The sequence below is a fragment of the Melospiza melodia genome, chromosome 2 (assembly GCF_035770615.1).
Source record: "Melospiza melodia melodia isolate bMelMel2 chromosome 2, bMelMel2.pri, whole genome shotgun sequence".
Classification (NCBI taxonomy): Eukaryota; Metazoa; Chordata; class Aves; order Passeriformes; family Passerellidae; genus Melospiza; species Melospiza melodia.
Window position 1 is genome coordinate 4174534 of NC_086195.1, and position 12997 is coordinate 4187530.

The window sequence follows — 12997 nt, forward strand, 5'->3', positions numbered from 1 at the left end:
TAATCCAAAGCCAGGAGGAGAGTGCTGCAAGGTGTGGAGCCCCCATGCCAAACTCTCCCATTGCTGAATTCTTGCTGGGAAATTTGCAGGGCTCTTGTCAACCCCCAAAAATAGTTATAGAGCCTTTTTTGTCCATTCTAGCACCTTCTGTCCTGAAATCCTGAAACCAAAGAGCGCACCAGTGACTGTGGGAAAAGGAGGAATGGCTGGGGCAGTGCAGCCCCGTCCCCAGGGAGGTGCCCTGCAGGACCCCCCAGCAGTGTGAGCAGGATGTGCTGGGCTCCTGCCCTCCCTACAAAGGCATTTCCATTCTGGGCAGGGAGGGGAGCTCTCCCCTGGGAGGCTCAGGCAAGCTCAGAGAAAATTAATGGTGAAAAGCACTCTCTTTTCCCTGCTGGAATGCTTCATAGTCAACCAAGAGAGTCCATTAAGCAACTGCTGTGACCTAAAATAACCTGACTAGCACTAAAACTATGAGCAGGCTGTATGGTTGGGGTTTTTTTTTTTCCTTCTTTTTACCTTTCCTTCCTTTTAAAATAAAGCTTCCTTGCCTGGGAGAGTTTTTCAGCCTGGTCAGGAAAAGGTGCTGGCAGAGTTTGTGTGTCCAGCTGCCCCTTTTCCCACTTCTTGGCTGTTCATATATCTTCAGAATAAAAAAGATACCCCCAAAATAAAAATCCAAGCAAAACCCCAACCTGGCTGTGCTGCCAAAGTGAGTTTTGGGTGTCAAAATTTGGAGACTTTTACCCCTAAACACTGAATTAATGGATTCAAGAAGAGACCTATTGCCTCCCTGCAAGCCAGGGATGGGTAACATTCCTCCAGCTACCTGGGAAAATGGGAAATCTGGTTGTACAAAACTCCTCTGGACTCTTTTGTCCCAAATGGCAGCCCAGGGTAGTTTTGTTTGATTTTCAGCTGTGTTATTTGGTGGAATAATACCTCACCTTGCTCCAAACTCCCAACTCTTCTTAGCTATGGTACCAGTGCTGTGGAATTCACCGGGCTAAAACTAAGTGACCAAAAGATAAACATTTAAACAGCCACAATTTCTTTGGTTCTGGATAGGAAAAGCAAATTTCAACCTGAAAACAAGGAGAGGGAAAAGCTCTGCTGAGTTAAACTGCAATTGTGTTAATCAGATAATTTAAATGAAACGGTGATGGAATAAAGGATAAAAGGGTTCTTAGAAAAGGCAGCAGTGAGGGAGTTGCTAACTCACTTGAGACAAAAAAGGAGACTTAATTGCTAGCTGTGAGTCATTAAAGGGTTAGCTGAGGTTGGGTATGAGGAAAAGTGTAATGTGCAAAAGAGTCTCTCTCAGGAGGTCTGATTTCGAGGAGACAGAAGACAGGGAAGAATTTTAGTTTTTAAATTCATCTTTTGAAGTAAAGTCCCCAGTCGCCCTGGGGTCCAAGATGGAGTCACAGTTTTGGGTAAGATGTGCTCACAGTGATACCTTGATGTTCTGATACCTTCAGGGCTTTTCTTTGGAGAGCTCCTGCTGATGCCAACTGCTGTTTTCACTTCTATGAATATTTTCCAAAAGGGCATTTGGTGCAATAGGGGAAGTGCTGAACCCAGGGGTGCCCAGGGGGGCAGGAGGCCCCTGGCAGCTGGGCTGGATGGGGAATTGTGTGTGCAGCAGGAGCAGGGCAGGGATTGTCCCTCTGTGCTGGCTCTGAGAGGCCCCTCCAGGGCTGGGCCCAGTTCTGCTCCTGCAGGAGAGCCCTGGAGGGGCTGGAGCGTGTCCAGGGCAGGGAACGGAGCTGGGCAGGGACTGGAGCCCCAGGAGGGGCTGAGGGAGCTGGAAGGGGCTGAGGCTGGAGCGAAGGAGGCTCAGGGGCCCTCGTGGCTCTGCACAAGTCCCTGCCAGGAGGGCACAGCCGGGGGGGTCGGGCTCTGCTGCCAGGGAACAGGGACAGGAGCAGAGGGAGCGGCCTCAGGCTGGGCCAGGGCAGGCTCAGCTGGGACAGCAGCAGCAATTTGCCCATGGAAAGGGAGCTCAGGCCTTGGCAGGGGCTGCCCAGGGAGCTTTGCAGTGCCCATCCCTGCAGGTGTCCCCTGGAGGTGGCACTGAGTGCTCTGGGCTGGGACAGGGTGCCCATGGGGCACAGCTGGCACTGCATGGGCTGGGAGGGCTTTTCCCACTTTAATGATTCCACAAATTGTAGCATATCAATGCCAGGATGCAGGCATACAGCATCCATGGATTTTTATGGTTCTCTTCCAGTGTTTAAAATGGTGCTGGCAGTGACACATCAGCTCTTTTCCTGTCACCTGGGTCCTGCAGCTCAGGGCATCCAGCCCCAGCTGCTCCCAGCTGCCCAGATCCAAGAAAAGATTGCTCTGTCTGAACTGGATGGGAGCAGAACAGGCAGGCCCTGTGAGCCCCTGCCCCATGTTTATCTGTCTGCTGGCAAGATGAAAAGGCAATGAAAGCCCAAAGCCAAGAGAACCGTGCTTGTGTGACTTAGGTTGGAAATGGGGGTGTGTGTTCCATTCCCATCTGTCAGAGCTGGGGCAGTTCTCTGCTGTTCCTGGGGCAGTGTTTCCTTTCTCTCTCCCACAGCCAACCCTCCCTCCAGGAGATCTCTGCTGTCCATGGCCACTGAGTGTCCCTGCAGGGCTGATCCAATCCCAGCATCCCATGGGGAGATGCTCCGCCCAGGGGAGGAGCCAAGCATTCCTGCCTGGATCCAATCTGAGGTGCTGGCACAGCACAGCAGCCTTTGCCCCCTGCACTGCCAGAGGAGCAGCTTTCTGCTGCCCTGCATGGCCAGAGGGAGCCCAGGCCCATCTGCAGCAGCCCTGGAGCTGCAGAGGAAAACTCCCCCCTTGTGCAGGATCCCTGCTGCAGCAGAGCCACAGCTGGCACTGCAGGAGGGCTGAGCCCCCATGGGATGGGGCTGGGACACCTCCTGACACACAGGGGACAGGGCATGGTCTCACTCTGGCAGTGTTTTGTTTTTGTTTGTTCTATTACATTTCTATTTTTAATTTTCCTAGTAAAGAACTGTTATTCCTATTCCCATATCTTTGCCCGAGAGCCTTTTAATTTCAAAACTATAATAATTCTGAGGGAGGGGGTTTACATTTTCCATTTGAGGGGAGGCTCCTGCCTTCCCCAGCAAACACCTGTCTGTTCAATCCAGGACATCGTGTTTCCAGCTGCTCGCGCTGCGGATCCGCCGGGATGCGGGCACCGAGCCAGGCTCCCGCTGCTCCCGGCCTCCCGTGGGAAGCAGCAGCCCCGTTCCACTCTGATTTCAACCAGCAGGAGCCTTGCAGTGGATTTATTTGAATATGAGCCCCCCAAAGGCATCCTGAGTTCATAAGGAGGATGGATATTAGCAGGCACATTGAATACAGATGAGGAGGAAGTCTCATTAAGTCAAGGACGGTTGACACTTTTCCAGATCATCAGCCAAATGTAGATGTAGGGAGATGCCGGAATATTTCCAGTATCAGCAGGCACCAGGAGTTTAAAATGTGGCTGTTTCCTGCCTCCATTGCTGGTTCACTCTTGCCTGTCACTGAAGTTTTGATGGGCAGCCACAGGACCCATCACCCTCTGCCTGAGGGAAGTAAAGAGCCACAGGAACAAATGTAGCAAACCTCAATTTTGTCCAAAAGCTTTTCACCTTTTTGCAGAGGACAAGGAGGAAGCTTTGAATATAGAATATGAAAGTGTTTGGAGGCTCAAAAGTCCTGAATGCAACCGAGTAAATCAATTTTATTTCTACATGCAGTGCTAATGCCCCATCCACCTCAAGCTGAGCACAGCAGAAAGACTTTTGAGGGAATAAAATAGGACTGAATTGCCCCGAAATCTTCTATAAAAGTTTCATTTTCTGTGCTTTTTCAATGGGAAATAGTAAAAGAAATTTCTTTCTGCATGTTTTAATTAGGTTCTTATTAACACCATTTTTCTCTGTGGAAAAAAAGAAATAACACATCCAACCAAAGGAAATGAATAGCTTAATCTTTTTTTCATGGAATTGTTAAACTTGGAAAAGACCTCCAAGATCGTTGAGCCCAACCTTTGACTGAACACCCCCATATCAACTAAAACAGAGTGATAATAGATAGTTGCTTCATTCTGTTTGGAAATACTTCATGGGTAATTCTTAACATTTCATTTTTAATTTCTGGTTTGGAGGCGAAAGGTTCAATGTTGCTTTTTTGTTGTTGTTGTTTGGGTTTTTTTGAGGGAGTTGGTTTGATTTGTTTATTTTTTGGTGTACTTAAAAATTTTTTTTTAATGTTTTATGACCATATTGGTCAGACATGCAGACCAGATGGGGAATGATCCCTTAACTGAGTGACATCTCAGCAATCTGCAGGTTTAGGAGCTGTACATACCTTGAGGATGTCTTCATTTGGCCTCTTCTGTTCAGCTCTGCAGACCTTCAGCCCTTGGGCTTGGCAAAGCTATGGGTGCAAGCACAACCTGGTTCATTCCAAGACACTTGGCTCACTTAGTGCCCTTTCAACAGCACAATCCCATTAAAAACAGTGACACAACAACCACACATTGCTGCACTCTTGTGTTTTAGAGCAATCTGAGTTGAGCACGGTGCAGAAATGTTTTTGTTAGCAATGCTTACAGCCATGGAAATCTGGGGAGCTCCCCCCCTGCCCCAGCACAGCTGGCACCTCCAGCCAGTGCTGAACAACATTTTGGCACCAATTTGGGATGCTCTGCTCCCTGCTGCCTTGGCCAGGGCACACACAAGGAGGCACTTAGCAAAGCTTTTGTGTTAAAAACACCGACTTTGGTACTCAATCATTTATGCTCTGCATAAAACAAGCAATATCACTTCTCATGGAATCAGAGGATGCAACAAAGTAATATGAGCTGACAGCTCCCACGTAACAAGCTTTTTTTTCCTCTAGAGAAAGACCTGGAATAACTTTTTTCCTCCCATTTTTCCTATTATGGGAGAAGTTGTTGGTTTTTTTCCACCCCGGTCCTTACGTAAGCAAAGAATTTCCATAAGAGCTGCTCCCAAATGGAATAAAGATCCTTTTCTAAGGAGGAAGTAAAGCAACGTCAATGCATTTCTTGTGATCCAAAAAATATTGAAGCTGAACCAAAGCTTCCTGGTGTGAAATGGAGCAAATGTTGAGAGTCCAGGGCGGGTTTGGTTCAGAGCACTCAGGGCTTGCACCCTTCTGCCTTTTTGCCCCATGGCAGAAAAAAAAGTGAATCCCAATTTTTTTCCAAAAAATGTGACCCCTGAGTTCCTTTAGTTTTTTCCCAAGGCACAAAAAGACATTACTCAGAGGATGGCACTGACATGATTATCACACTTTGGGAAAACCACAGCAAAAGGTGATGGAAGCAGACATCACAAATAAAGGCAGAAGACCCTTTTATTTCGCATAGACAAAATGCAAAGAGTGTCTCATTAAATTAATATTAAAAAAAAAACCCAAATCAATCTCCTCACTCCACTGACATCACTCATCCTAATTAACAACAAAAAAAAGAACAATCAAGGACCCATTTTCTAATTAAAAAAAAAAAAAGTGCAAACATGACAAAAGACTTCGTTTTTCCAAATCAATGTTCCTGTTGAATTCACAAAGAGGGTGATTTTCTTTTTTTTTTTTTTGTGATTTTTTTCCCTTTTAAATCTTGTCTGATGGAACTTCCAGTTAAAATGTTTTTGTTAAGTCTCCATGCACTTCGTAGAAAATCAGTAAAAACACAAACGCTTGTGAAGATCAGAAAACTGGACTCTTTTACCCAAAAATTCAGATGTCCAGTCAGATGAAGCTCACACTCAGACAGAAAAAAAGCAAGAGAGTCTTTGCACTGTCTGTCGTTCATATTATTATTTTTTTGTCAAATATTTTGGCAATCTTCTTCTTTAATTATAAATATTGGAATTCAATAAAAAAAAGGTAGCTTTCATTGGGCTTTTTTTTTTTTGTTTGTTTGTTTGTTTTGTTTTGTTTTTCAGTGTAAATATTTACAGCCACTGTCCAGCCATGCTCTTTTCGTTATACCAGGGTGTAAGACTTTGCGTAGGGATTGTTTCCTTTCAAGTGGCCCCGGGAGTCCAGCAGGGATTCTTGGGAGCTGCTCATTTTTGCTTGAGCCTGTCCTAGCTCAGCTCCTTCTCGCTGAGGTAACGTTGCCACAGCACCAGGTTGCCATGACTGGACATCTCTCGTGGAGGATGTCTCCATGGGGATCGGCTCCAGCACGGTGGGACGCTTCAAGGTTCGGCTTTTCTGTGGCTCCAAGCAGGCTTGCCCCAAACCCAGGTCTCTGCTCGTGCCCTGCACGCCACGGTTCAATAAAAAGTCCATCCTCAGGTAGGGTGGCAAATGCATGAGATCACCTGGGGAGGCAAAAGGGACAAGTGAGATTTTATTTCGGGTCGTGCGTTGCGTGGCCTCGCCCGGCGGGAGCGACTCAAGGTGGTTTGGCCGCCAAAGGGGAGGATCTGTGATCACAATTTATGATTTACAGATTATTTGTCAGCCATTTACTCTGCTGTGATCTTACAGAATTGTGCAGTAAATTCCTTCTGGGCATATCCACAATATTCGCTCTTAACATTTGCTTTCACAATGGAATGAGGAGTGCAGTGTTCTTTACATGCACTCACAGCATGAAGGAGATAAAATGAAAAGACCAGGAGCTTTTTCTCAAAATCTGAAAAGTTCTTGGTTTTCCTTTGTCAAAATCTTGGAAAATGCAGAGGCTCAGTAAACTACTGAGTTTACTTTTTATTTTCCATTTTAAATGGAAACCTTCACAATTCCAATTAATGAACCCCAGTGTGGGGTAGAATGACTAAACTATTTTAAATGGATGCAAGAGTGCTAAGGCTGTAGTCTTCGAGAGATTTCTTAATAAAACAGAAACATTCTTGTCCTCATATAACAAAATTTGCCTGTCAACCATCATCACTGTGTTTAATTCACTAATAATTTTTTGCCACTGTGACCACCAAGATGCTGCTGGTTTGTGGTAATAAAATGCACTGGGATTGGCACCTGAGCTCTTGCATCAACTTTCTGCTTTGTATTGTCAAGAAAACCTCTTATTCATTATTTCCTCTGACTCCTGGGCCTGTTAGGCATTCATGATGTTCCTTCAAGGAAATGAGAGGCAATCAGGCACATAATGACATTCCCTTCTAAAAATATTTGATGGTGTAACCTCACCTATGTATGAAAAAAAGCACAGTTGCAGGAGAATTCAGAACAGTATTTTCCTTTCTGTACAGATCTCTGCAGGTATGGAGCTGCTTTTTTTTTTTTTATGGTTGATATCAAACCCAGAGTCTCATCTACAGATGGGATGCATCCTGAATGTTTAAAGCAGGAGACTCTTGGCACCACACCACCTGTATAGCTCTCCATGAGCTATTTACAGCAGGGAAAATTAAGGCTGACCTGTGCCAGTGGCATAAACAACAGACCAGGAAAGCAGTTCTTCATAATAAAACTATGTTTAACAATTTTGTTCTTTCTAGCCCAGCTAAAAGCTGTCCAATGAGCTAAAATAAAACAGGTCCTCTGCTTTCCCACGTAAGTCAAGGCACTGCAAGTCTTAGCTAAAAGACCAACAGCATCTGCTCTATCTGTAATTCCAGGTCACAGACAGAGAATTGCTGAGGAGTTGCATTTGGCCAGGATCCTTGTTTATTCCTATAGAAATCCCTCAGGCACAGTCTAACACCATATGTTTTTTTTCTGGATGCATCTCCAGCACAGGCTCACAGCACGTGGTGTGTTACCCCCGTGGAGTAAGATGGGAGTATCTCGAGATGAGCCTGACACACACCGTGGAGCTGGAGGGAGAGGGGGAGGTTTGTCATGGTAATCACACTGATTGCCTCTGGAGAAATGGGTGGTGTTGGCTTTAATGGGTTTTGCTCCTTGGTTTGCCTGATTCTCCTGCAGTGCCTTTCATGCCAAGCACAATTGTGCATGTCAGACCTGTTTCAGCTGCGACAGCAACAATGCTGCTGCTGCTGCTGGGGGGAAGGACAGCAGGACTGGCCATGGCACTTGGTGCTATAGTCTAGTTGAGGTGTTAGGGCATAGTTTGGACTTGATGATCTTAGAGGTCTCTTCCAACCTCATTATTCTGTGATTCTGTGTGAGCAGGGAGGCACCAACTCACGGCACTTCTCCCCAGGCATTGAGCCAAGCTGCCCATGGGCACATCCGTGCTGTCCGACACCTAGGCACACAGAACCCCTGGTCACATCACTTCTTCTGCATCCCCTTGTAGTGCAAGTCCTTCCAAAATGCAGGTTTTGGGTTGGTTGGCTCCAAAGAGCTTTCCCTGTGAGGGAGGAGACAGCCAGGATGGGAAGTTCTTGTGCTCCTACCCCACTCCTCTCCAGAGGGAGAGAAGTAGGAGTGAGAGGGATGCTCCCCACATCTCTCTGCCCTCTGTCCATGGAGGTTTTGGGGAGCTTGGTTTGGCTGCCTCAAGTGTGGGGATTTCACTGTCAGGTCCAGCAGAATGCACCTTGGAGATGGCAACAGCAGCTGTGAGAGCTTTGGGACTGATTCTAATGCCAAAGTGATGATTTCCCTCTTGCCAGGAATGTTTAGAGACTGCTGGGATCAAAAAGGAGGGGGGGGGTTTCTCCCACTCCCATGCTCCACTGGGGTCCCTCAGCCCCAGCAGAAGAGGAAAAATGTTCTGTGTTGAACCCAGTCCTGGAGCACCTCTGCTCTGGAGATAGGAGGGGGGAGCTGGGGGTGTTCAGCCTGGAGAAGAGAGGGAACCAGAGAGACCTCAGAGCCCCTTGCTTGAGCCTGTCCTAGCTCAGCTCCTCCTCGCTGAGGTAACATTGCCTAAAGGGGCTCCAAGACAGCTGGGGAGGGACCTGGGACAAGGGCATAGGATGACAGGATAAGGAATAATGGTTTTAAACTAAAAGAGAGTAGGTTTAGATGGGATCTTGGGAATGAGGAATTGTTCCCTGTGAGGGTGGGCAGGCCCTGGCACAGGGTGCCCAGAGCAGCTGTGGCTGCCCCTGGATCCCTGGCAGTGCCCAAGGCCAGGCTGGACACTGGGGCTGGAGCAGTCTGGGACAGTGGGAGGTGTCCCTGCCATGGCAGGGGTGGCACTGGATGATCTTTGCCATCCTTCCCAACCCAAACCCCTCCATGTTTCCATTTCCCACAACAATCTGCCTTTTCCCACAGGTGTCTGTCACCCACCACTGCCTGCGAGGGGCTGCCACTGCCTTGTTAACACCAGCCAGGACATTTTACACCTGCTCCCTCTTTCTGCTGCATTTCCTGCTTGTTTTTTGGTTGGCTTTCCAGGAAGGAGCTGGTGTGGAGCAGCAGCTGGAGCGTGGCTCACTGACAGCTCCCCGTGGGTCCCTCACGGAGCTGATTCTGTGCCTTGGCACATTTGCTGCTTCTTGAGAGCCACGGGTATCAGTGGACTACAAAAAAAAAAGAGCACTGAACCTTACAGAGATGGAGGTTGCTTTTCAAGCTGCTGTCTAGACATTTCTCAAGTGTATTTAGGAGCTTGGAGCTATGTAAAAATGATCTTCCCCCCCCCCCCCTTAAATCTACATAAGAAAGCGTAGTCAATAATCTGTGTAAACAATATGCAGCCATTTTACTGCAATTTTCTAAATGTCTGGGGGCAAAGTTCCAGCAGGATTTCAGTAATGAGAAACCACAGAGTGTAACTTGTTCTCCAGAACTGGGTACTCAAAGCACAGGCTCTGCCATGGCTTATGCAGAGCCCTCATTATTTGATGTGATGTACACATTTTCCCCATCATAAAAAGTGTCACTGCTCCTTCTCATCTGCAAGGAGCATCTCTCTCTGCAACTGCTTATAAAACAGGGCACATTATTAAAATCACCAGCAAAGAAAAATCTTGAGAATGGAACTTTTTTCATCTGTGCTAGGGTTGAAACATCGCAGGATGGAAAAAGAAGAAAAAAAGTCTTTGATTTAGAAGAACTAATGGGTATCTGACTTGAAAACACAATCTTTGAAATGTAACCACAGGGGTTCACCTTTGCCATGTCTACATCAATTCTGAAGGTATTTTTAAGCAGAAATAAAGGTTTCTTGCTGTATCTCTGGAGCTGCTTGGGAAGACTTTGTTTCTTATCCTCTGGACACAACAGTTCAGGCATTTTTTTGGTTCCTTGCTGTTCAGCTGAATGATGTTTTTTTTGGGCAAAACATTATGAAGTTTCAGGATGGTTCATTGCCTTTGATGCTCTAATTACCTCTTTTCAGCTATGTTTGTGCCTTATTAGTAATGAAAGCAAACCTTTCAAGTGCATGAGCACTGTAAATGAGCATGTTTAATAATTCATGCATTTTGGCTTAATTAGTACAAAAGACATTCTAAAACTCCAGTTTTCTGATGCATTTTTAAAAATGGGGTTTGGACTGGATGATCTTCAGAGGTCCCTTCCCACCCTGACCTTTCAGTGATTCTGCAATTTTTTAAGAAAGGAGGATTTGCTGCATAAGAACCTTGAGTTTGTACAGAAATAATGAGCACCCAGCCAAACCTGAATGCTGCAATTTAAGCCAGAGCTACCTCAGTCTTTTTTTTTTCCTTAATGGCCAGCCCTCTAATGAATTATTTAGTATGGTACATTTAAGAAAATGTTAGTTCAAATAAATATTTGTAAACAAATGCTAAAAATCACTTAACTGTGATATTTACAATAAGCAACACATTCTACCAAAAAGGGAGTATTTTCTGTGTTAATGCAACACTGAATAAAAATAATTTATCCTTAATCCTTATTTCAGTACAACTAAGCTGATATCAAAGACTTTGCTAAAAAAAAAAAAAAAAACAACCCAAAAAAAACCAAACAAAAAACCACAACAGACATTTTTAGCCATTTTCCAGAGGTCAGCTTCAGGTGTGGGAAGGGTTGGGATGAATTTGACAGACTACATGCAGGGAAAAACATCACTGCTGAATTTTTCTTGGATTTTATTCAAGATAGCTGTCTCATCTGCAGAACTAAACCAAGCTGAGAAGCACTCCTTTCTCCCAAAAGATTTACCTCATTCCTCTTTGAAATGCCAGAGAGCTTGCATGGTGTTTTTCTTTTTCTTTTTCTTTCATCTACTCCAGAAAAAAAATATTTCTAAGGATTTGTGCTATTTTCAATTCAAGGATCATCGCAGACTGCAAAAAAAGATGCTCTTACCAAGTTTTTTACATGAGAGGTCAATGCATTTTCTCATGAATCAGAGCCTCCACTAAAGGAAAAGCAATTTGTCTTCACAACACTCCAACAGAGATACCATCAGTGAGGGTGACAGCCTGAGGGTTTTGAAGTTGTGGTTGCCATGTGGAGGAAATTCTGTGCTATTTGAGAGATTATCTCAGAAAGTTTTGAGAAGCAGGGCTGGTGACTGTGACAGGGTGTTTTATTTAACACAGGTAAGGATGAGGCTGCTTGAACGGGGCATTCACACATCCTGCTTCAGGAGGTGAGTGGGCAGGCAAAAAGCTCTCAGAGATTTCTCAGGGATGATTCCATGGGATCAAAAACCATGCCAGGGCTGAGATCCCACAGCCCTGTTAGCTCAGGGAAGGTGCTGATGTAATTATGTTGATTTAGGAGCAAATTATGACCTTGTACAAGTGCTGTGCAGATGGAGTCCCACTCTGCTGGGCTCCTCCTGGCTTTGCTGACTTTGGAAGGGGAAGCACTGATGGGATGTTGTGCTTTCCTTTGAAAGGAAGCAAAGGAGACAGAGCTGCTGATGTAGTTCCAAGCTCAGGTTTATGCTGATTAAAAAATTACAGTTGGTTTTTCCAGCTCACTAGCACAGTAAATAAATCAGTGAAGCCTTTGCTGCTACTCAGAAGCTGTTTTTCAGGACAAAGACTGCCTATGAGAGAAAACCTGCATTAGGAAGGAGGAAAGAGTGAAGAGTTTGCAAGGACAAGGTGAGAGGTTTGCTGAAAAAAACGAGTGTAAGCGATGCTCAGAGGCCTTTGTCACATCCAGAACTGACACACCATTAAAAACTGAGCAGGCAAAGCTTTCTTGGACAGCAGCAGCTTGGTCTGAAGCCAGGCTGATAGCAGCAGTAACATTTCTCACAATTGCTGCTGTCAGTGTTGGAGTCCTGCTGGTGCTGCCTCCCTGTCCATCTCGGGTCCGCAGTGCGCCGAGAGCATCCCCTCACCTGCAGGGCTCTGCAGCACAGGGACAAGCTCACTTAATGAGCAATAAAGCCATTTATTTGCTTAGCTTGGCCCTGTGTCCTGCTTGCAAAGAAGGGGGGGTGAAGAGGATCAGTCCTGCACCTCCTTGCTTGGCTGATACACGTCCCAGGATGTGCTCAGTGCAGAGCTGCCTTCCCAATTTGTTGGAATTTGTTATTTTCTTGCAGCAAAATGCCACAAGTAGAGTAAAAATTTCTGAAGAGTGCTTTGAATGCCAAGACTCCACTCTCTAGACCCAGTGCTGATGATTAATGGAAAGGGAAATGGAATTTCCATGTGCAAATTTCTGGCTGGCCATATGAGTGAGAATCTCAGCTCGCTATCTGTCGACAGGAGCACACCATTATCAACACACTCAGGCTCCTGCTGAGGCCACTTCTTCGAGACAAAAACTGGATTTAATAATGCTCTGAGGTGATCCAGAATAAAAGGCAGAAGGTCTGAAAACAGCCAAGCAGCAGAAGGGGAAGAAGGAAGGGAAGGAAGGGAAGGAAGGGAAGGAAGGGAAGGAGGGAAGGAAGGAAGGAAGGAAGGAAGGAAGGAAGGAAGGAAGGAAGGAAGGAAGGAAGGAAGGAAGGAAGGAAGGAAGGAAGGAAGGAAGGAAGGAAGGAAGGAAGGAAGGAAGGAAGGAAGGAAGGAAGGAAGGAAGGAAGGAAGGAAGGAAGGAAGGAAGGAAGGAAGGAAGGAAGGAAGGAAGGAAGGAAGGAAGGAAGGAAGGAAGGAAGGAAGGAAGGGAGGAAGGGAGGAAGGAAGGAAGGCTTCCTCAT

At 46.0% G+C, this 12997-nt stretch overlaps 1 protein-coding gene across 1 annotated transcript in view; it reads right to left on the reverse strand.

The window, feature by feature from the left end:
- Positions 1-5361: 5361 nt before the first annotated feature.
- Positions 5362-12997, reverse strand: part of DSCAM (DS cell adhesion molecule) — a 468801-nt gene continuing 461165 nt past the window's right edge. The window contains exon 33 of the mRNA XM_063180924.1: positions 5362-6356. Within this exon, the coding sequence (XP_063036994.1) occupies positions 6013-6356 (344 nt within the window). The 3' untranslated portion in view covers positions 5362-6012. The remainder of the gene's footprint in view (positions 6357-12997) is intronic.